General features: G+C 43.9%; 1 protein-coding gene across 2 annotated transcripts in view; it reads left to right on the top strand.

The window, feature by feature from the left end:
- The window catches only part of DENND1A (DENN domain containing 1A), a 208,088-nt gene extending 186,154 nt beyond the window's left edge, over positions 1–21,934 (top strand). Inside the window, exons 20-24 of one of the 2 annotated variants that reach the window (XM_086475515.1) lie at positions 2,348–2,407; positions 7,000–7,088; positions 16,863–16,991; positions 19,464–19,719; positions 20,596–21,934. In XM_086475515.1, coding sequence (XP_086331641.1) covers positions 2,348–2,407; positions 7,000–7,088; positions 16,863–16,991; positions 19,464–19,719; positions 20,596–21,918 — 1,857 coding nt within the window. In that variant the 3' untranslated portion in view covers positions 21,919–21,934. The remainder of the gene's footprint in view (positions 1–2,347; positions 2,408–6,999; positions 7,089–16,862; positions 16,992–19,463; positions 19,720–20,595) is intronic. The other variant, XM_086475517.1, reaches the window with a different exon arrangement.
- Positions 21,935–24,323: the final 2,389 nt, after the last annotated feature.

Genomic DNA, 24,323 nt, shown 5'->3' with positions numbered 1-24,323 from the left:
TGTAGCAAGGTCATGAGTTTGAATGATGGTGGGGTTTTTTAGGGTAGATCCATAAGGAGCTTAGATTATGACTCTTCAAAGCTATGGATTTATGAGTAAATTGTGGCTGGACTGAATTCCACCTGGAATTCAAGGTGTCAGTCTGTGTGGCATTGATTTGTTGTGTGATAACTTAAGTAAGAGAAGAGGAGAGTTCAGTCAAGGGAAAGGTAAGTTTGGAAGAGCAGCAAGGTGAATCAATGCTGATACCAATAGAAAGCTTAGTAAAAAGGAGGAGAATGCTGGGAAAAGATGACTGCAGGTATGACGTCACACTTGAGCTTGTGGTTTTCGATTGTGTTAAAAAAGTCTATCTGAATCACAAATAATGTAAGTAAAGAAATATTTTTTAAAAAATCTGTCACTTCACAATCCCCAAGTAAGATGGAACTGAGGTAACCTCAGTAAGCGTAGATAACTCATGTGATATCCTAAATGTTGAGAAGTTCTGTCTTCAGTATTCCTTGGTCCTGGAGTAGAGTAATTAAATGAGAATCACAGGTTATATTAGAGAAGTTTTTGACCCTCTTGAAATGAGAGAAAAATTGAAAGCAACCTGGGCTTATGGTTATCACTTAGAGACCAAAAGGGGGAAAAAAAAAAGGTATATATAGTTTTGAGTTCTAGGCCAGCATCATGATGTTTTACAGTCTGACTTGTAATTGTTGGTCAGCTAGGACTAACAGGAGTAAAATGTTGTGCTGTGGGTGGTTTGCTACAGGCAAGGAGTATACAGTGAGATGGCAGTCCTGTTAAACTTATCCACGTTGTACTGGAATATCTAATGCTGTTACTCTTCTGAGTACTCTGACTGGTGCATGGATTTCTTCAGTTCACATTAGTAATTCAGCTGAAAAGGTACCAATATTGGTGACTCTCTTAACACAAAGCATAGTTTTCAGATACCCCCAAATATTTAAAACTTGATTTGGTTGCCATTGTGTAATCAAACAGTGATGAGGCAGGTAATTAACAGATCCTGTCACATGTTTTCTCAAAAAAAGATTTTTTCCTCCAGCGAGTACGTGGTGGGGTAGGTACAGTTCAGTCATACATGTCCTTGCAGTGACTATAATCAGTGTATGGACCATCTCGCTGGGAGGTGATCCTCAGCGACTGCTGTGGCTGGCTGGCTGGCTCTGAGGCGCCTGCCTTTGTCACGCGTTTTTCAGAAGCCTTGATAATACTGCCGTTGGCTCGTCAGCTAATGCTGTTGGTGCAGCAGTCTTGCAGTGTTTCCTCAAAAATTATCCTGGCTTTTGCTATGGAAAGGAAAAACTGATTCCCAAATCACCATGGGCTGGGGGCAGCGATGCAGTCATTATCGTCTGGTCGAGCAGGCGTTCAGAGCCATTCCCATGTCCTCCGCTTTACTTCTCCCTTGAAGTGCTAATACGTGTGCACAAGCCACCACGGAAAGGACATTAACTGTGATCTTGTTCTCAATATCAAAGTTGCACTTTAGGGTGGTTTTATTTAGAATCTCATTAATTGTCAGTGGATTCCTTGTCTAACAGACTATACCTTAAGATGCCATCTGTGTGAGGAGAGTCCTGCTGCTGGCTCAGTTAAAAGCAACTGGACTGGAATAGCTCCAGTGCTGTTCCAAAGCAATGCGATGGCCAACTACTAATTTAAAAAATGAGGGACCAAAATAGGCACCTTAATGCACTGTTCTGTATTCATTAGAACTGTTGGTGAAGGGGCTTTCAGGTTTCTTTACAGTGACAGCACACGCTTTGCTCTAGGCAATACATTTAAACCTTGATCCAGTACATGTGCTCATCTTTAAGTGTATGAAAAGTTTAATTGACTTAGGGCTTTTTCCCATGCTCTTAAATGTCTGTGCTCATTCGAGACCTTTACCATAAGTTTTCACAAGCACTAAAATCACTCTTGAGATTTTAGTGAAAGCTTTTGTGAATATCCTGCTCTGCAGGGTTCTTCCCATTTTCGTAAGTGTTGTCTCGAACACTTGGACATAGAGGTCCAAGAATCCACCTCGAGCATCTTTGTTGTCTCAGTAAATTTTAGATGCTCTGGTCTGGAGTGCTGATTGTGCTGCCTTTGGTTTAACAAAAGCTGTGTCAAGTCTACGTCAACAGGCAGATACGGCTACCCTTCCTGTTGCTGACCTTTGTAGGTCATGAGATTTGTCACTGTTTTGGAAAAAAAAAAAAAAAATTGCATTTTGTGAGATATGAAGTTAACATAAATCACATGTTGTCATCCGCTCGTGCTGCTTTTGCCACAAAATCAGAGGTGTTTTCGTGTAGGTGACTTTAATTTAGTTTCCACTTTGATACAGCAGCAAAGACTTCGTCCGCCTCGGCCACCGCCTCCAAAGATACAGCGTTCTTCTAGGCCCGTGAGTAGCTGGTAGTTTTGTTTCACTGCCACAGCTTAACACTGCCTGAATTACGCTCTTAGTAGCATTACTAAACCTTGGTAGTCTGGATTGTCAAACTTTGCAAAAAAGCAATGTGTGAATTATGCTCCTAAACTTCCTTCTTCTCTGCTGCGGCACAGCCCTGGGACCTGCATTTATTCTGCTTTTCTTTGACGAGTTCTGCAGCTTTCAGTCAGTTTGGCAGGTAACTGATGCTGCTGTTGCAACGTTTGTTTTGACTTTTGCGGTGATCTCTTAAACAGTCTTGCTAGGCTGGCATAAGTTTTTAGCCAGTAAGCTTTTGGAGACTTGCACTAAACTCAAATACAAAAGGAAGCAGAAGTCTGAAGAGAAAGTATTTGTTCTCTGCAAGTTATGCTTTAAATTAATTTGGGACGCTTGATTTTTCTCCATGGAATAGAGGAGTGAATACACATGAAGAAAGCAAAGTCTGTATTTGGGTGGTAGAACATCAGTACCACGTGATGGATGATACACACATATGCTTCATGTTCATTTAAAATGCCAGCTGGGACTCCATGTGATTACGTGGTATTAAAAAGGTCGGCCCAGCATGTTGGCCAGAGGAAGTGACTCTGCCATGGAAGAACTACACAGAAATTGTTCTCAGTGCAATACCTGTGCTGTATGAGGCAGGGATAGCTTATCTCAGGAGGTTTTCCTTCAGAACACTAACTGTAGGACAATTGTTGTATGTTAATTATGCCACATGCCTCTCAAACTGGAGACTGTGCTGGGTCTGCACCAGTGCCTGTTTTGGTTTTTCAGTAGTACAGGAAAAGTGGTATCCCTTCAGAAGGTGGGTTGTTTTTTACATCAGCCTTGGAAGATCTTTATTTCTATTCAAGACTTTTGCTTTATGAATATAATTCCCCCAAAAGACAAATACATCTTACTCCTTGCTTCCTGATATATACATGTACGTGCATAAGAAAGAGAGAGATGCAAGTTTTCAAATCTAATCTTGCTAAAACTTGTTAAAAATACCTTTTGGATGAGCAGGCAACTGATTAACAAGTGCACTTGGGTGTGTGTTCACTTTTGATCTTTGGTGCATGTTCCTGTGTTACATTTCAATAGCATGTGTTTCTTTTCCTCCCTCTTTTTAACTCTGGGTGTTCGGCTTAACAGAGTAATTTTTACCGATTCCTGCTCTGAAGATTTCTGTTTTCTGTGTTTAAAAGGTAGCATTGGCTATGCCTGTATGTGTTCTCTTCAATGTAATCGATGTGGGAGGCCCTCCCAGATGCATTATGGAACGTGTGGAACTAGGAACAAACTTTCCCTGGTACTGTGGGGTCCCCACAGGGCTCCGTAGCCCGCTCGGCTTGTGCTTGGCAGGTGTATGAGGGCCCATTGCAGTTCCTCTGAACAGTATTGTTCAGGTTGAATAATTTATTACATCAAAGTCTTGCTAAGACTGTTTAATCTCCCAGCTGTAGAGCATTAATAGTCCTCACTCTAATGTGTTTGTGTCAACTGTCTTTGCTCCCAACGTGATTGATAAAAGGTTGGAAATGTACTAATAAAAGCTCCTGTTGCATTCATCTAGCTGTGTCAATAAGTGGAACAGAAATGCTTCATTCATCAAGAGGAAATTCAAGATAAATGTAAATGATTATAATCACTCCCAAAAATATGCTTGTACCAAATATACATAAATTTGTTGTTGTTCAGAACTGTTATTTGGCTTTTAATAGTTGAAACACATTTTTGTGTGTGTAAATAATACTTTGTGCAGGCTGCTTTTTCTCTCCCTTAGACTTGGCATATACTAGAGGTGGGTATCGGCAAGTAATTTATCCTAGCCTTTTACAGCAAGCACTGAAAGAGCAGACCAGGTCCCTCTGGTCTTCCAACCAAGCCCACATAATACCAGAATTCCTCAGAAATACTTGCTGTTTTCAGGATGTATCTGTTATAAGGAGTAGTCCATGGGCACTAGTCCTTGCCATATGAGTCATTGCTAATAATAAAACAACAGCACAGACCAAGGAGAGGTTAAAGAAGCAGAACAGATACGTTCTTTACATTCTGCTGTTTTGGAAATGAGTTGTGGTGGTACTATGAAAGAGAGAGCGTTGTTGCTTATAATTAATAGAGATCTGTTTGGATTAATAGTGGCTGTTTGGAAACTTCATTCAATTATAAAAAGTTGAAATATAATAATTATGCACAAAGTTGATGGGGACAGTAATAAGCACATTTAACCCTTCTGTACTGGATGTTTACCTTTATTCTTTTGGCTGTGTGCTCACATAATTGGATTTCTTTCATCCTTCTGCATTTGATAAGCATTTAACCTTGCCTATTTGGCTACATAAGGCTCAAAATCCAGCAAGGAATTGGCTTGATTCCTGGCTTTTCCCTGCAGTCCCCCATGAACAATGCTCTAAATCTACTTAGCATGTCACCCTGCACTGTACTGGTGTGGTGGCCCCCTGGAGCCATCCCAAACTCTCATCTCTCTCCCCCATCACCATCACTCCCCCAGGGTACCACCCAAAAGGTGAAAGTGTTCACAGCATGATGACAAGCCAGCTTTACACATGATCTTTCAGCTCAGATTTAATTAAACAGGTTTCTTTCTTCCTCTCTTTTTCTCTTTCTCCTTCTCCCTCTCTTCTCCCCCCAGTTCCTCTTGTGTCTCTCCCCCCTCTCTTGCATGCACTCGCTTTCTCTTGGTCTCTCTCTCTGTTTTATCAACCCTAATGAAGCAGTATTCTTCATCGATCCTGCTGATTGCCAGCCCATTCCTTTTGTTTGTTGGCACCGAGCCATTCAGCCGCACTCTGACAGCTCAGCTCGTCTAATTAGCTCTGTTGTTCTTTTCCCCATGTTTCACCACGTTGCAAGTTCAGTTGAAGTTGCCACAAACTTAATCCTTCCATTCCTGCCATAAATTCACATTCTTAAGCTGTCTTTATTGCAGAGAGGAGCAGCCTTGTGTGGGGACTGATCTTCAAGACCTTAACATCTGACCTTTTTATAAGCCCTTTTTCCTAAGTAATAGTGGCAATACATCTCTGGATTTCTTCATCATATCTGCTGTGCACCATTGCCTTTGAAATGAAAATTTGATAAAATAATCCTGCTACTGTCTTCTGCATACTGTTGTGGAGTGCAGAAACACCACACACAATTCGGTGGCTTTTTCATGGCAGGAAAATTCGAGGTTTATGTGCCTGGGGGTGGGGGAAAGGGAGGGGCAAAGCCCAGAAACACACACTACCCACCCCCCAACAAATAGTTAAAACAAACACGCACAAAAAAACCCCAAAGCAACAAAAAATCCAACCATAAATTGCAGAGATGGGGGGAAATCTGCATCTATTCTATCGTTGCAAACAAATCCATGAGTTATCCGAGGAGTGCTTAGGTTGTAGGCCTTTAACAGCTCCCTCTATATTGTGGCTATTAAGGGAGCACGAGCTCAGGGAGGTCAGAAGTTGAGTTGTGTTCCTAACTTGATTTGAGAGCTTGGGGGATTTCTGTTGAAACTAGCTTTCAGCTGAGCCAACAAATCAGACTCAGTTTCAGGTAAGGTAGTGCTTTCTTAACAAAAAATGGAAAGCTTGTTTGTACAGCCTGACCCTGATGCTGCAAATGTTCATTCCCACATTTGACTCAAAGGATAAGTTCATCCACAGGATTCCTCACTAGTGTAAGTAGGCACATGCATAAACTTTGCCTACATAGCGATCATGAGCACTTGTTCCTTTCCTTGAAGTAAAGGTTGTCTGTGGAGTTAATGTAAGTAAATTAAGGTTGATTTCTGAACATTGGAAGATGATGGATATTGAAGATTGGGTTGGCAGCAACATCATCTTCCACAGAAAAACTTTGGATTTTATTACAGACAACGAAAGATAAACTAGTGTAACATTAGGGGTGATAATGGTAATATGTCTGGCAAGGGTTTCTGTTCAGCTGCTGAAAGGAAGCTTTTAATGAAGAATGAGCCATGTTTTTCATGTTTAACATTTATTCTAAGCACAAATTTTTCAGTGCTCCTTAACACAGAAGTCTTCACTTGAGAAGTTGGGTTCCTATGAACAGGAGAACAAAAGGATCATGATGTCAGAGCTGAACTCCACTTTCCCATACAATGTACCGCAGCACACAGGCTTTTCCAGTTTTACTCTATCAACTAACTGTGTAAGGGGAAGCTCACTTTTAGGGAATCTTTTATGAGAAATTTAGCCTACACCAAACAGAACAGTGGAACAAATTTTCGTTGCTTTGCTAATAGCTAACAGTCACTGGCAAGCACATGTTTCACTTGCTATTCAGAAGCATGTGGAGTTTTTTGTCCTTGAACAAGTTGTGGGTCCCTGTAGTTTATATTCATACTTCAGAATTTTTTGTGTATCTGGATTCATTTGTGACATTGTGGTGGCACAAAAAATAAAAGGCATTTAAAAGCAATTCTGCATGGAAGATACCTTTAAGATAATGGTGGTTATGCAGATTTTGTTATTTATGTCTGTGGTTTGATCAACTTGAAGTCGAATTTGATGAAATGTCTTCTCTGTGTGTGTATGTAATAGGTTCGCCCGCCAAGACCTCATGTTGTTAAGAGACCCAAGAGCAATATTGCTGTGGAAGGACGAAGGACTTCGGTTTCTAGTCCAGAACAGTAAGTACTTTGCTGCTCTGCTTCTCTTTAGTTGCTTCAACAAACAGCGCATTCAGAACTAGAACTAGCCAAAGGAGAAAATAAAAAACACTACAGATAAATGTAATTTTTTAACTAACAAAAAATTTGTTTTTCAATTTTTGGAACATTTTAGAGGAAGTGTGAAAACGCAAGAACCCAGTTTATTTATTGGAAAATTCTGGTTTGCCAAGTTAGACATACTCTGATGAGCCTGTTTAGTGGAATTTTTCGGGTTTTGGAGACTTTTTCGTTTCCTTGTTGTGCTGTTTGGCACTACGCTTTAAATGAAGTTGTTAGCCACATCCCTGCAAATCCGCTGTTCTGGCCAGGCTTTACCTGGAAGATACGGAATTGTTTGTTTCATAGCGATGGCCATAAGGGTTGTATCTCAGGCTTGTTAGAGTCCCGTTAACAGAAGGTCTGTAGTGGGCTCTATAGTGAAGGCTTGTAGAGTTTAACTGTCTTGCGTAGTGCTAGCAGATGTATAACCTCTCTAGATTTGACTATGAAGTAAACAGGGATAATGTTCCAAATAAGTTGTATTGCTGTAGCCTGCTGCTCATGTGTAAAACGGGTTGGTTTCCAACATATCTCTTGTTCATATGAACAGTATATTCTGCTACCTAGGAGAGATTTTTTTCACATAGTTTCATGAATGTGACATATTAAAGTACTTTTTACAAAGAAGACAATACTGTGATTCATTGCAGATATTCTTAATGCGTTGCCATAGTTGGGTTAACAATAGGTCATCAAGTGAAACCTTGCAAAGAGAAGGGATCTATTGAACCTTACCAACATAGCCCAAAAGGCGCTAGTGTGTGTGACACATATACATATAGGCTGTATCCACGTGCATCTTGGATTTAAAATTATTTGGATTCTTCTGGGTGTAGCTACTTCAACCATTCATATGTATAGAAGATTCAGCAGCACTGACAGGATACAGAAGCTGGTATTGGTTGCACATCTTAAGGGTCTGAATAAGCAGATTGTCTCCTCTCAGCTCAGAATTTGGGAAGCTTAAGGACTGTTTAAGGACCGTGCCTTTTGCCTGGGGTGGCTGATCTTAGAAGAAGGTGTTATGGAAAAATATGGCTAGAGTAGGGACAGACCTGCTCAGCACTCCAGAGGGAACAGCTGAGCAGTGAGGTAAGAACAGCAGGCAGCAGAGCCAGTATGCGTTTTCCAAGTCAGGTGGCAAGATTGAACTGGTGTTCCCCGTGTGTGAAGCACCTTGGACCCTGTCCCTGAACAGGGAGTGGAGCAGCCTTTTCCAAATGTCCGGTGCTGTGGCAGTGCAGCCTCAGCATGGGAAGTCACGCCGGGACTGCTCACAGACTACAAGTGAAAGACTCAGGGGCCACAGGATGGTGGCACGGATCAAATCTGTCACAGAGGTTTCCTTGTTGTTCATCTCGACCTGCAGCACAAGGTGATTGCTTGTATCATAGCCACTCCGCGTGCTTTATGTCCCAGCCTGCGGTGGCTTTGTTGTCAGTAAAGTGCAGTGCTTTAGCTGATGCCTGAGATTGCAGGATCTGTTGTATCTGAAGATACTAAAATCCCACAAAAATAAACACTGTTGTTTTCTGTAAAGACATCTTTTTCCCACATGGGTACCAGTTCCCTGTCACCACTGTTGATGAGGGAAGAGGAGGTGAAGGTTGGCGCACACACACACACACACACACACCCCCGCCCCAAAGTTAAGTGCCTGGCTAGCTTTTTCCTGGCTGTTCTTAGATGGGGTGATATTCTGGCTTTTAGCTAAAGTAAATGGTCACTTTTAAATTCTACAGGATTATTTCCCCATTTTCTAATGGAATTTGGTTGCCCTCTTGTGGAGTAGGTTGCAAATCCTGCAAAAGGGCTTGTGCCGTTACAGAGTGGTAGCTGTCCCTGCACAAAGATTATAGGACTGTTTAAAAGTTTTTTCTTAATATGATGACTCAGTGCATGTGGTTGAAGGATAATTGAGCTGGTTTAACCATTATGCATGTTTTGTATGAAGGATTATGCATGTTTGGATTCAAAAGCTGCTTGACATTCCAGCGTGACTTACTGCTAACACGTATTTTCAATTCCTGCCAGTATCAGAACAGAAATAAACTTGAACAGCAATGATACCGTAATATTTATACTAATGCTAGTAATACATTGAATTACAATTATTATTTTACTTGGTTTTAATTTGTAGCTGTGAATTTTAGTGAGACTTTACAATTCAGCTGCTTTCACAGAGTAAACTATGAAGATTTTTTTGTGAAAAAGATTGACAATAATCTACAAAAGATAATGAAGATAATTTGTAGCTGTAAACTGATTTATTTTTCTTCATGAGCATTTTACTGATAGATTTTTTTTAATCTTTTAAATGTGGAAGAAAACCAGGTAATGTCACTAATACCTCTGACACTTGCTGTACGGTACCAGTTGTGGTCTCTTCCTGATGTTTCACAGTTTCGATATTTTATCCAGCTCAAATGCAGTGTCACAGCAGGATCTGATTATTTTCACTCTTTCCTGTCATCAGCTTCGGGTGGCAAACTTTGACATAACTACTTTCAGATAGTTAATTGTAGAATATCGTACTCAAGTAGATCTCCTGTAAGGTGTCTGGTTTAGAGTGTTTTAATAAAAACAAGTCAGGGCAGTGGAGGAGACGGGACACACAACATGCAGCAATGATGAGACTGGCACTGCAGTTGTGATTTTGGAAGTACAAGTAGAGGAAATCTCTAACCTTGTGCTTAAATAAAGGTCAAATAAATGGCTTACCTAAGAAATGGCTTCAGGTGAATGCCTTCGAAATAGATAATGACTCAGTAATCCTGACCTTCTTCCTTGCTATTTGTCTCAAAATGACATTTTGAATAACAGAAAAATATTATTCTAAGTAGTAATCAAAGAGAGGATTTTCATAACATTTTTTCACAAACTTTTCTTTTTTCTGTCCCAGTAAGAAATAATCTTCCTGTATTGTTCTCAAATGAAAACATAGAGCCAGGTGTTGTGTCTCAAAAAAATTCACATTGTTTTCTTTCTCTTGGATAATACTAAAATGAAGGAAAACACCACAATATATGTTTTCCCTAGTGTTACTTGGTAGCATTGGAGTACCCGTATTGCAGACCAGAGGAGATTCCATGAAAGCAGCAGCAGCATGAGAGGGTGCTTCCCTTAAACTCAACTTTACCAAAATATTTGACTTAAGTGCACTGGTTCCAAAACTAGTTATTAGCCCGTTACTTTTTTCATGCATGGGTTATGTTTGTAAAGGAGCTTCTGTTCAGTGAGAAGTTTTTTTCTGTATTTAAAACTAACACTAACTTCAAGGTCTTGAACGACTACACGGAGGCTTCAGAGCCATTTCCAGCGTACCTGACGCGCTAGCTCAGACTGACTTTCGCACCGTCCTGCCGGCTGGTGCAGACAGGGTCCCCAGGGCAGCGTGCACCGACGCCCCGCAGCCCTGACGCCCCGGAACTCGTGCCACCCGCAGCCTCTCCTCCACTTGACATTTTGCGTGTCGTCTCTGGGAAGTAAACCCTTACCTAGGCATCCTTTCTGTTGTTAACATTTATTAATGCATTTCTTAGGAGATTAGGAAACTTGTATCTTCAGTTACATCAGTTAGTTGGTTTTTTAAGTGTGTATAAAAGAAAAACCTCGATTTGGGGGTATATGTGCTCATTTCCTACTCGGTCTTCAATTAAAACACAGGAGGGTGGGAGCAGTGACTTCACAGAACACCCAAGATAATTTCTAATGTCTTTTGTTAAACCATTATATTTAGAAGAACTATTGTTTTCCCCATCAAAATTTTCAGTCAATTTTTTTCTATTTCAATAGAAAGTTTGTTTCTTTACAATTTTATCAGTAATTCAAGGTTTGTGATGTTTATGATTCTTAAAAATTTATCATTAAATCTAAAATGTTTAATTTAACCCCCCCACTTTTTAGTTATAAGGTAACAGGAGAATTTGTAGATGAGAGCTCAGAAAATGCTGGATTACCACCTGGGGCAATCCTAGAGATGCAGGACATGTCTCCTTAAAAATAAATTAGTTGTTCACAGAAATAAGATGTTGCATTTTTAACAGGCAGTTTTTTGAGGGAGCTCTTTTACACCACAGCAAGATTTCCTATTAAGTGTAGAATAGGCTTCCAGAGTGCTCTAGGATCTGTCCTCCGTAAGTGCCAACTCGCTGGCTCCCAGGGCATGCAGAGTGGGAGGAAATTAAAATAGGAAATCAGAGGGTCAGGCTCACAATTAACAGCGTGTCAAAAGGCTCTCGGGCTGGCTAAACCCGTGTCAGTGCTGCAGCAGTTCATTAGGGCTTTCCAGAAGTCGTGCAGGACTCGGTAGAGAAGCTAATGGCTTTCCCTTGGCTCCTGGGAGTGAGTCTGGGCAGCCGTGCGGTGGGGGTGGTTACACTGGGTTTGGGGTGAAGTCAGCCCGACGGCCGGGCTCACAGCGCACGTTCAGTTGCGGCTGTTGTCACCCGGCGCTCTGCGCGCAGCGTTTGTGCATGGGCAAGCTTTCCCGTGGCATCGCTGCAAGCTGGGGTCTCTGTTTAGGCTGGAAGCCACAAGGGTGGCTGGAATGGGAGAGCAAATCCCGCAGGCTGGAATGGGAGAGCAAATCCCGCAGGCCGGAGCAGACGAGACTTGCCACGTGCGCTTGGGTTCCAATGCCTGGGGGAGATGGGTGTAGGGCAGCCAGGCACCGTGAAGGTGGTGCCAAGAGTGCCGACGCCCGGCAAAGGGACAGCAAACGCGGAAGAAACTCATGGAGAGCCATTGGGTTTTGTCGCGGGCCCTGCCGTACCGGAACCGGAGCACGAGGCAGGGCTGCCCTTCGGAGCCCTGGGCCTTCCTGGCTCTCCCACCTTTCCCGTATGATGGTTTAACAGCAACTGTAATTTTGGGGCCTGTTTCTGCTGTTGGCTGTGGAGTGAACCTGCCGAATGTGTGCAGCTTGCCTTTGTGAAGGGCTGTGACAGCCGCAGGGGGAATTGGTGAATAGATCCTTAGTACGGAGTAAGAGGACAAAAATGTGAAACGACTTTGTAGACTCTTGTGTCTAGATCTGTCAGAGCAGGCAGAGGTGTCATCCAGCTTGTTCCTACTTTAAATCCTTTGTTAATATTTCCAGCTCTTTAGAAAATTTGAAAAAGTTCGTAAAAACTATAAAACAGTTTGTTACCTGCCTTTGCTGGGTGTAGTGATCACAAGCTGCTGGTTTTGTTACCTGGTTGGACAATCTTTTTTTTGGTGGTTGTTTTAATTTCAAGTATCCTTTATGCTAATGTTTACGTTTGTTTTTCTGTAAATCTTCTGTCCCTATGAACATTCACAGTATATGAAGTGACACTTAAAAAATCAACTAGATATTTTAATATTTTTGTTAGCCCACACTTGGGTGTACTGGGTATTCAGAATATGCAGGGAGGAATTCCAGTGATAGGTCTGGGCTTTGTTCAGATTGAATAGTTACTAAGTAATCCCCTCAGTCCCAAGTCTCCTATTTCGTACGGGCAAGAAAAAGCCCATGCATCCCAAGTCCTCATTCTCTTTATTTTATTGTCTAAGAAGGACAAATTCCTTAATTCCCTAGAGCTGCTGTATAGCTGTTCTTTTTAAAAATATAATAGTTTAAAAAAAAAAAAATCCTCAAATTTGGGAAGCCCTTTTTAGGAGAAAAATGACAACAAGGCCATGCTGCCCCTTTGCACCATAATGTCTAGAATCAGGAAAAAGCACAGTTAATAAAATATACAAATTTAATTTTCTCATAACCAAAATCTCTCTTAAAATTATTACAGAATTCTCCTTATTAATTCCCATATCCTGTACTCACATTTCTGTATATATTTTTTCTATCTCAAGTACATTTAGGTGTCAATTAAATTTGAAATATCTACATTTGTCAGCATTTCATTTTTGGCCAGCGTGATGTGCTGCTGATTTGTCCATGCATCCTGACACATGAAAAAAGCTCCTGAGATGCAGATCTTCCTCATTAAAAACGAAACCCGCACTATCATAATGGTGCGCAGAGCCATGGAGCGCATCCCCAGCTTTATTGCGCTGTGTTTCTGACATGATATTTAAAAAGGAACAGCCACGGCTGTCAGTACTGTCATATGCTGGTGCTAACCGAAGACATGTTAAACTAAACATTAGAAAGAGATCAGCAAGTCATCTGCATGGTAACTCAGCTAAGAGATTAGGTAGGCAGGAGCCGGTGCAGTCATGTGGAGATGATGAGGGTTGTAGCTGTGACGGACACATCCTTTTTTCCCTCTCAGACTGCAGCAGTGCCTGCCTTGTAGCCGGGCTTGCTGTGACCTGCCTTTTCAGAGACAGCTCTTTGTGTAGGGAATTCTAGCAAGTGGTGGGTGGCAGACGGCAGGAGAGTTGCCGAATTGGGTTAATGAGGGAAGAGGCACTTTTTTTGGATTCTACTGCCTCAAGCTGATAAAAAATTTAAACATGGACAATTTTAGATTCCTCGTCCCTTATCTTGGGCCAAAATCTCTCACAGAGCACACCAGCAGTGAAACTTAAGTGCTTTCTTTTTGCTAATTACGAGATCCCACTTTCATTTAAGGAGCCTCGCAACGGCAGCGGTGCACGGTAACTGCTGTATATTGAACCTCGCTGGCGCTGAGCTGCGCTGAAGTGCAGCTGATGAGCTCGCCAGCAAGGTCCCATCTTATTTCTTTGTAGTTTGTTCCCAGTTTATTTCTTACGTGCAGACGGACACAGTGCATTTGAATTTGGCGCAGTCCAAAGGCAAACAAAAGGTACCAGAGGCAGCGCTTTAAGGGCAACTGCACCAGTACGTTTGTTACACGCAGTTACCAAACAGTTCCTGGATTGGCAAGACCCGTGGAAATTCAGTATTTCCAATATTCAGCTCTTGATTTCTGGAAATAATTTCAGATTTTCTGGAATCATGTTAAATGGTGATTTACTCTAAAACAAAAAGCCGTGTGCATAAGTTAAAAGAAAAAAAATATTTTGAAAGTATCTTTGTTTTCTGATTTATTTTAGGTGGAGCCTTTTGTTAACATAAATTGAAATTTTTGAATAGTCACTTTCTTAAACAAAAAAAGGGGAGGGGGAGGTAAAAAAAAAAAATGTTTTAGCCATTTTTTCCTAATGCAGTGGCACCACCTCACTTTCCCTGGGTGCCTATTATAGCAGCAGAGAGGGCGAGAACAGCTATGCAACAGCTTTAATTGGAGTACCACGGACTATGATTTAACACTATCAGCTGCATCCACTGCCACCACCATTTTAGACTTTTTATTAATTAGGTGAATAAACTTGATTCAGAGTGACAGCTCGGGCCCTCTTGAGCTGTCGGTTGCAGTGTGCACCTTCTCTTTTTCTGGCCTACTCTTTTAGACTGATTTCCCTAACTTTATTGTACGGTTATGTAGTGATTGAGACAGAAGAACTAAAGGAGTGAAGGCTGGTGGTGAATTCAGGTGCCACTAGAGGTAGTTTGTTAGTGTGGCTGTGCTATAAAGGCAACAAATCAAACTTCCTCGTTCTATCCACGAGTTTGGACCTGTTCTGATTTCAGCGTATCCTCATCCGTATCGTACACAGTGGTGTGAGGTGTTTGCCTTCCTCTGTGATGCCTACAGGATGGGGACCTCTCCTCTGTTCCACGAGATGAGCCTGGTTCTGCTTATGCTGAAATAACAAATTCTGCTCTGGACCTCAGCGGCAGCTGTGTCAGGGTCCCCACCTCAGCTGTGTGCTGCTTTCTGGCATTCGCGGTGCACGTTTTGATTCACTGCAATAAATAGGACGTTACCAGCGATACGTGGTTGATAAAATGAAGGTGTTTGGGAAGAGGCCTCGTTCGTGTTTGCTCTGATGAGCCTAGTGATTTCCATTGTTCTAGTGATGTGGGGAATTAGAGAGAGACCTGTAAACGGTGCTCTCTAGCAACACCCATCAGTGTTCGTCAGCCTGTTGTGTGGTCCATGGAACATATAGAGGTGGTTTATAATGCTGTTGAAAAGAGGTTTTCTTGGGGATTTTTTTTTTCATGTCCACTCATGCAAACTTAGGTATAGGAGAACACAACTGAAATGGGGAGAATAAATAAACAAACAATAAATAACTGTTAAAAATTGAACAAATTAGTATTTATTATGAGTGCATATAGTTTTGGTGGCTCTACACAATGTTGTCCTTGAGTTTCAGTAGACTGGAAAGCACTGGGCTATGGTGTAGAGGCTTCTGATTAGTACTGGTAAATCTTGGTGTGCCTTTACTGCTTTCAGATATTTGTGAGACATTTGTCTTAATATTTAATTTGTGAGAATGTGTTTTCCAAAGGCTCTTTTGCCATCCAGACCTTCAGAGTTTGAGGGGAATGAACAGTGGCCCTTGCTTCATACTTTACTAAAGATTAGGATATTTTAGCATTACAAATGAGGCAATATTTGCTATTAATTTTTTTCATACTCTTCAACCTCTTAATTCCAGTGTGTTTCTACTTAGGTACCCTGCTCCTGTACTTTTTCCTCTTCTGCTAAAGCTGATACTGCATTTAATTGTTGAAAGCACAACAGCCACTTCTGAATTTGCTCCAGTGGAAACAGTGACTCTCAGAAGCTTCTACTTTATGTAGAAAAGAGTAATTTACTGGGTTTTTGGTTAAAACGAAGTGAAGCAACTGATAGCTACAATAAATAAAATATTCATAAATTCAGCAAGCTTTAAATATTTTTCTTTTATCCCCAAACCAGCGTATGTTTAGCCAGACCCGTATCGGCGTGCACAGTTAGTTTTACAGTCAATAAAAATGTAGGCATTGGCTTCGTTAGGTGCAAGAACAAATCCTTCTGACCTGGGTGTATAAAACAGACTCATACGATCTTGTCAAAAGTCTGGTGAGATGTTTTTGGTGATGGTTGGGGGGTTTTGGGGGGGGTGTTGGTGGTTGTTTTATTTTTTTTTTTTTTTTTTTTTTAAATTACAGCTAAAGTGTGTTTCCAGGGGCACTTCTGATTTTAAGAAATTTTCATCTGAAAGTATTTTTGTTCCAGGCCACTGCTAACGGATTCATAGGTTGATAGTTGCTGTCCTGTGACGCAGGAGAAATTGGCTTGAGTCCCTTTTCTGCCCGACTTCGAAGGTCGCTAACCATTGAGGAAAGAAACACATACACCTTACGTGACAAACTGCATTTCCTATAAATCCTTGGACAGTTTGGGGTTTATTCCAGTGTGAAGCCATTTCAGATCTCAAAAATAGTTACAAGCGGGAGCTGTTACCCTCAAGTCAGCTCCTCTCATGTGTCAGACTAATGTCAGTCTAATATCTTTAAAGCAGAGAGATAGATCTAGTATTTGTTTGCTGCTGGTTGGAGCTCAGAGAATCTGGGGAGCAAAGATGGATTTCTAAAGAACAAAAAGATGCCCAACCCTCTAGAAAATGTAGTGGGGAAAAGGTGGGTTTCTGGTGGGTTTCTGTATTGGCTTCTTTTGCAGTACAGTGTGATTGCAGGTCGTGGCGCCCTTCCCGGCTAGGCGGCACCTTAGACATTTGTATATTCTGCTGGAAAAGGAAAGCTCAACGTTCACCTGCAGAGCGCTCTGCGGTGGCAGTCAGTCGTGTTCAGAACTGGTTTAGAGCCTACGAACCACTTGGTTTCTCTCCTCTGGAGCTGTGATTGTGACAACTTGGTAACTCCTTTTCTCTTCCTGTTTCCCTCAGCCTGGTAAAGCCTATGCGACACTATACAGTCTTCCTCTCTGAGGACTCTTCTGATGATGAATTTCAGCAGGAAGAGGATCCTGTCTCTGGCTTCTCTGAAAACTTTTTCTTCTCTGCTCCTTTTGAATGGTCTATCCTTTGTTCTTCCATTGTATTAATTCAGTCTTCGAACAACGGGTCTCGTGTTGGTCAGGGTGCTTGCTCCTACACGTGGAATTTTGGAAATGCTCCTGCGGTCTCTGTACGGTGCTTGGTGAATGTTCAGCGTTTCTCCTGCTTGTTTGTTGTGCTATGTAGCAGCATGCAAAAGCATACTCCTGCATGAAACACTGCAGCAATGCACAGCTTATGGTTTTACGTCGACTCAAGCTCTGTGGGATGTGACCCTTCCACTTGCCTCTTGTTCCAACGTGCTGTTTGCGTGCCTGTCCAAACCTCCTGCCATTCTCCCTCGTGCAGTGCCAGCTGTGCTTTTTGGGCTGCCCAGTGAGCCTCATGTCAGTGCAGTTACTGGCTTTTTCTAGTTTCACTTGCTTAACTCCAGCCTCTCTGTTCTGTCTCGTACCACATCCTCAGTGACCGGGGAGGCAGGTGCCAGGCAGCCGTCCTCCGAGGGTTTTGAGTGCAATCTGACCTAAAATTGTAAAGGAAACAAGCAGCAGCTTGTGGGTTTACTCACTGTGTTATTTGTATCCAAGTTTTTAACTTGTAAATTGTTCTGAGTTCCCAACCCTCTGTAACTCAGTCTTGCCTAGTTTTGAAACCCAGTGTGGAGCAGCTTGGCCGTCTTGCACCTACCAGCCGGCGAGAACTGTCCCTTTGAGCACTGGCTGCAGGATTCTGCCGCCTGCCCGAGGTACCCGTGCTAGGGGAGCGAGCGTTGCCTGTCGGCTCCTCCTTGCCCCCTCCTCCCCAGGGGCCCGAGTGTATCTTGAGATGAGAAACACTGTCGTGTGGGGCGTGCACAGCGATCCAGCTGCACCAAACACCTCTTGCTGCGTACTTGAACATACCAACCCCGGAGGGCAGGCATGAGCTAAGGCCTCCCTGAATGTCATCCGGAGGATTTGCTCTTTCCTTGTGTCACCTACTTGAGGATTTCTAGGGGGAGAATGGGTGAGAAATTGCACAGAATCACACTCATTCTTTTAACAAATGCTGTTAGCGGCTTGGCCAGAACCCGTAGGAAGAGGTGCCAGGATATCGCGACCACGTGCGCCGAGATCCGGGCAGGTCCGGGTGCTGGGCGGGGGATGCCCAGTCACACCTGCGCAGGTGGAGCCTGCCGGGCGCCCGAGCAGGGGGCTGCCCGTGTGCGAGCGGAGCCTGCAGCTGCCAAAGCGCATCGTGTGCTGCCGCAGGCAGGCTGAGACCGACGGGGAAGGGACGTGGCTGCGGGCGGTGGGGCGCGGGCAGACAGACCCGCAGGTTGGGTAGCGAAGGGCCAGAAAACCATTCCCGTGCTCTCGTGCTCAGGGTGGGGGAGGCCAGGCCACTAGAGTGGTTTGTTAGCAGAATATTCCTCAGGGGTATTTTTGCAGTGTGATCTGATGCTGAGCAGATGAGCACGTATGATGTGAGAGACTAAAGATGCGGCCGAGGTTTACAAGATCACCCACTTCCGAAGGACATGGACCATCAGCTGTCTGTCTTGTACTTGCATTATTACGTTCTGGTGTCGCTAGCTGGCTGCCTGCTATTTATGTGTTGATGACTGAAGTAAGATGGGCTGGTTTTAATTTGCATGATACAGATATATTATAATAAAATATGGAAAGAGGAGGAGGGTTCTTCCCTAGTATCTGTTTTTTGCAGGTCTCACAAATATTTTCTTTTAATTGAAGCCGTGTTGAAATGCCACAGTAAAACTGGCTGCCAGTCAAATGCCAGTCACCACAGATATGTATGGCACTTCTTGTTATTAATTGGATGTGCATTATGCTGCTGTTCTCTGTACACAGAACCAATATGCAAATCTGCTGGTGTTCATTTTTTTGCTGAGGTATGTGCAAGAAAAGCATCCTGCTAACTCGGCCTTGGCTGTAAATGTAAAATAGGTGTCTCCATAATGGATTGTGTTGTTTCTTGATAAGATGACACCAGTGTAATCATTGGAACTCTGCACAGTGTTCCCAATTATTGCAGGAAAACACTGAATTATGTTCTGTGCTGAGTTAGCTTGAAGCAAGAGAATGTAAGTGCCTGCGAAACACAGGGCCCTTTGCGGTGCATTTGCTCTGACTTCTGAGCACGGCCGCGGTGGTCTGGCTGAGGGGGAGGGCCAGGCGGTCAAAATGAGGAGCTGGAGTCCTGTTAGTCCTGCTCGCTCATCAGCCTGTCTGTAACTGCATGATCCCAGCTTTCCTCTGAGTGCTTCCCACCTGTGTCTTTCCGTTCGGAACACCCCTCGAGTGTCAAGCCATCTTTGTGTGTCCTTCTGCCCTGGGCACTCTGCTCACACACCTGCGGGTCACAAGGCAATGTGAGCTGCATTTTGCCACCCAAAAGCTTTTTTAAAGTCATCCAGCTCCGTAGTAAATACTTGTTTTAAAAAACTAAATTAGACAGTTGTTTGCAACATGATTTTTGTTTCTCTCCTAGGCCTCAGCCATACCGGGCCCTGAAAGAGTCTGATAGTGCTGATGGGGAGGAGGCGGTCAGTCCTGAAAAATCAAGAGAACCTTTGCCTCCAAGCCCTCTGCTCTCGAGCAAGGCCGCAGAAGTCAACCTCCTTGAAGACATTTTCCCGAACTTAGAAGTAGAAACACAGCCTCAGCCCCTCAGCCAAGCTAAGAGCCTAGAAGACCTGCGGACTCCCAAGGAGGAGGGAGATCAGCGATGCACATTTGAGTACCAGGTTTGGACGGGGTTTTGCACACAACTAGGGCTGGCTGTCTTCCGTTATCCCCTGAGGAACATTTTCATATTATTAGGTAGATGCAGCCATTTTCCAGCCGTTTGTTCATGCGTTTCAAAGTTCATTTCTGAATTAAGAAATTATTGGAATGGGACTCAGCTAAGACAGTAACTTTTCCCACTAAAACTACAGCCTTTACTTCCAAAGGAGGAAATGTTTTCCCTGTCCCTCAGAATCTGTTGTGTCCAGTGGCTATCACAGAGTTACCTTTGAAGCTGATGCTCAGCAGTGAGAATGAATACCCAGGCATTTTCAGGTCCCCTCCAAACCGCATGGTTTTAAACGACGTTCTTTTAATCTGGCCATTTCGGTCTCAGCATCATTTGAACCATCTGGATTGTAGGAGAGAGATTCTTTATGAAGAACTTCGCTGAGTATGTTCAGCTTAGAAATCGCCAAAGTAGTGCAGACTCCGAGATCTTCATGTGACATGGAAGAAAATAATGTCATTTCTTCCTTATTTAATTTAGTGTTATATCCAGGTATTTCATTTGACAGCTTTTTCTGTACAGCAGATTAAGGCTTCTCAATTTCTCTACCTTAGGTATAGGTATGTGCTGCTTACTTGGCTAACAGCAGATGCCACAGTGTGTCAGAGCTGAACAAGTCCTTAGAGGCAGAGCTGGGGTTAAAACAGCAGAGTCCTGCTTCTGATTTCCCATCCATCCTTCTGCGCTGGATGCTGTTGTCCCTCTCCAGTGTTCAGCCTGTGGACAGATCCTCTTCCACCCGAGGCTCAGCAGCCTGCCTTCACGCTGTGCTCTATGCTGTGAGGAGGTCAGTAGAAGTTAACTACTTTTTTACGCTTTCTTGCAGAGAATGGATCTTGGTGTGCCTGAGAGGAGCAGGATTGTGCCAACCATGAAGCTGTCTCACCCTTACAACAAGCTGTGGAGTATGGGTCACGATGATATGGCTATTCCTACCAAGTATTCCCAGAGCTCACCGGAAAGGCCCTTGACTGCACTTGGTACCATGCCGCCAATCGCACGGAGACCCCGGAGCAGAGACAGCATTCTGGCTCCTGCAGAAAAGGATGAACCAAAGCCTGCCCTTCAAGGGAACATCACCATTCCCAGGCCACAGGGAAGAAAGACTCCTGAACTGGGGATAGTGCCACCACCGCCAGCACCCAGGGCTTCCAAGCATCAGACTCCAGCTGGGCCAGCAGAAATGCTCACCCCCCATGCTACAGGACGTAGCCATTTGGTTTCAGATCTGATCCCAGAGCCCTTTGGAGTTGGTAGCGTGTCCTTAGACCCTGAAATCCAGCAGTCTGTAAATTTTTCCTCTCATCCATCTCAGCTTTTGCCCAGTGCTACCAGCACCGCTGAGATGCTCCAGCCTGTCAAAGTGAAGACGGATCACGCAGGTAATGAAAGCGACTACCTTCTTAATCTCCTGGATCCGCTAAAAACAGCCAGCTGGCAAAGCAGTGGCCCACAGCAAGGTCCCCGCAGCCTGCAAAGCTCAGCCACTCCACCTTCTGCAGCTGGCTTTGTCTCGGTGGCAAGTGACTTTGCGCCTCCTCCAGCTGCTCCATTTGTCCAGCCACTTGGTTATCCTGCCCCAGCAGCCCCCTCTTTTTTACAGCCGTCTCCTAATCCGTTTACGCAGACAGTGCCAGGAGCCCTTTCAGTGTCTCTAGTTAGACCCCCGCGGGGCTCTTTCACCCCCTCTTTAGGTCATGCTTACAGCTCTAGCTTCATAACACCTAATTCTAGCTTCTACCCACCACAAAGACCTCAACCTCACATTTCAACACTATCCATGCCAAACTTGTTTAGCCAGGCCCCGGCTGTGCCACCAGCTAGCTCCTTACTGCTGCAGAGCCCCAGCCCTTCTCCAGGCAGCTCTCTGCAGCCAGCGTGTTTAAGCGGTCCTTCCAAAACCAGAACATTACAGCTGGGCCAGGCCAGCTCAAAGGTAGATCCCAAACAAGCACTAGCTCTCCTGTCTAATGAACCCCCTTTGATCCCTTCCAGGCCAGCTAAGGGCTTAGAGTCAGTGTTACTATCCTCAAAATCTGAGGAGACAAAAGATCCATTTGAAGATTTGCTAAAAAAGACAAAGCAAGATGTGTCACCCACACCAGGTAAGGTAGAACAGCTCAGAAAGCGATGGGAAACCTTTGAGTAACACTCCCAACGGCCTTTTGATGTCCCTTTGGAACTGACAGAGGGTGGGTTTGGTTTTTTGAGCCAGCATAAAGCCGAGCATTTCCTTTATGGAAGGCTGAGCCAGGATAGCTGCAGGACCATCGCCGTGCTGCAATTCACCCACGAGTGCTTTTTGCCCAGAGTTCAGAATCCCCCATTGGCCTGGTCCCCGCGATTGCTTCCTCCCTCTCCGCCACTGAAAACCCCCGGGACTCTTGCGCTGACCAAAGCGTGAGGGTCATTGGGTTTGGGTTGGGTTGGGTTTGGTTTTCCACACGTCACTTTTCAGACACTACTACTGATGCAAAAGTTACTCCTTTTCTTGCCTTTTCAGTCCTCGGCGCAGCCGGGAGCACGACACGGCACGTTGCACGGGTGGTTTTTTCCTGCCTGTGTGGATGGTGGTTGGTTTTTCTTGCGTTACACATCCAGCTGTCATGGTTTGCTTGCACACGTCAAGTGCAGCAACCAGCCCCAGGTTTGTGGGCTGTGCTGAATTAATCCATTAGGCTCAGAGCTGGTCCTGCCTGGAAACAGGGACATTTGTTTAGGTGATGCTACAAGATGAGCTTTTGCAGATTTTTAATTCCCGCCCCAGAGGCAACAGGCACTTCTGGTGCGTAATTGTCCTAATTCCTTGTTGCAACAAAACCGCAGCGCAGTGGCTCAGGGTTTGGTCCTGCATCTCTGTTGGGAAACTGGAAACACCAGCAATTGTTTTTCTTTTTTGGGTTTTCGTTTATTTGTCTGTTTTGTTAACTACATCGGAAAATAGAGGCCATCAAGAGTATCTAGTTCTTACATACGTGTATGCTAGTATTATATACAGCTGTTACAAAGGGCAGGGTATGAATGGGATGTTACAAGGTGACCTGATTCTTACAAACAAAAAAGAGAAAAAAATTGGGGCACGGAAGTTCCCAGCTCCTGGGTTCTGGTTCAGTGCCAGCGCGCTGACCCGACTGCAGCTGCAGTGCGTGGCGGCACCGGTGGGACCCGGAGGCCAGGCGGAGCGCCGGGAGGGCAGCACGGGACAGCCGCCCCTCGCGGCGGGACCTGGGCGGCGAGATTCGCTGCCTGGAAGCAACTGGGGTTTCATTCTGGCCTGCAAGGCGCCCAGCTCCTTCAGCCTGGCTGAAACACCAGAGTCTTCCTCCCGCTGTGGAGGAGAACCCTTTGCCGGTGTGACACGACGTGAACCAGACCGTGAAGTGGACTGTGAGGTCCTGAAGTACCAAGCTGCAGTGGAGAGGTCAAAGGGTACGTCCGTCCGGATTGTCAGACGCTTACCTGTGGCAATAGTAGGCTCAAGAAATTTCATCTTAACCTTAGCATCCCTTAGGAAACCCGCTGTCTTTGCAGTGATCACGTCTGTGTTACTTCAGTGGTGCTTTTTTGTTTTGTTTTGTGTTTGGGCACAATCTGATGTAGAACATGTTACTCTGGAAGAGGTAATCACATCACCATTAAGCCTTTGATAAAGGAAATAATTTTGGACACATGGGGAAATTCTTGTAAAGCTTTATCTGATTTCCAATGTATCTATTTTATTCATATAATCTTGGAAGTTTTCTTACTCTAGTGTATGGAAATGGCTGTCTATGCGTTTGAGTCTGTGCAATACAAAAGAAAAATACTCAATATAATACCTGAAATGCCAACAGTTTGGGAAAGACCATAGTATTACATTAATATTATATTTCTGTAAAGTACTGTTACTCTGACAGGCCATTCAGTTGGATTTGTATTTTCTTTTTGTGTTGGAAGACAGATGGTTTTAGTATTGCATAGTAAAATATCTAAAGTCTAAGATAATAGCTCCGTTTTATTTTGTGCGGTTCAGAATATGAACACTGTGTATAAATTCAGTCTGGAATTTCAGATCTCCTTTGGTACGAGCTAGATGACAAAACCTTCTCGATGACGAGGGATGTGTGCAGGCACCAGAAGGTTCTGTGTGTGACGTGCTGGTTGAATTTCACAAGCTCTTTTTTAGAATTTTTAGTGTCGCACACTGGTTACCCACTGAGCAGGCCCATCGCGCCTGCGTAACTAAAGAGAGAAGCGCTCAGGTAAGTCTGTGGCACTGCAAATCACTTTCCATCCCTGCTCATTCTGCTCTGCCCATAGTACAGAATATTTTATGCAGCTGGTTTTTAGGCAAACACACACTCTCGGATTGTTTAAGTCAGTTTTGAGGCACTGAGGAGCACCAACACTTAACACAAATGGCATTAATGGCCCTTCGCTTTATTTTGAAGGGGGAAGGTCGAACACACCTGTGATCCAGGGGTGCAAGGCAGCACGCTCCTGGATTTGTGACCTTCCTCGCCTCTTGAACAGCATTCGCGAGCAGGAGACTGTTTCACGTGCTTCTCATAATAA

The sequence above is a fragment of the Leptosomus discolor genome, chromosome 19, assembly GCF_034619465.1.
Source record: "Leptosomus discolor isolate bLepDis1 chromosome 19, bLepDis1.hap2, whole genome shotgun sequence".
Lineage (NCBI taxonomy): Eukaryota > Metazoa > Chordata > Aves > Leptosomiformes > Leptosomidae > Leptosomus > Leptosomus discolor.
Note: the sequence above shows the minus strand (reverse complement) of the source record. Positions and strands in the feature narration are given on the sequence as shown.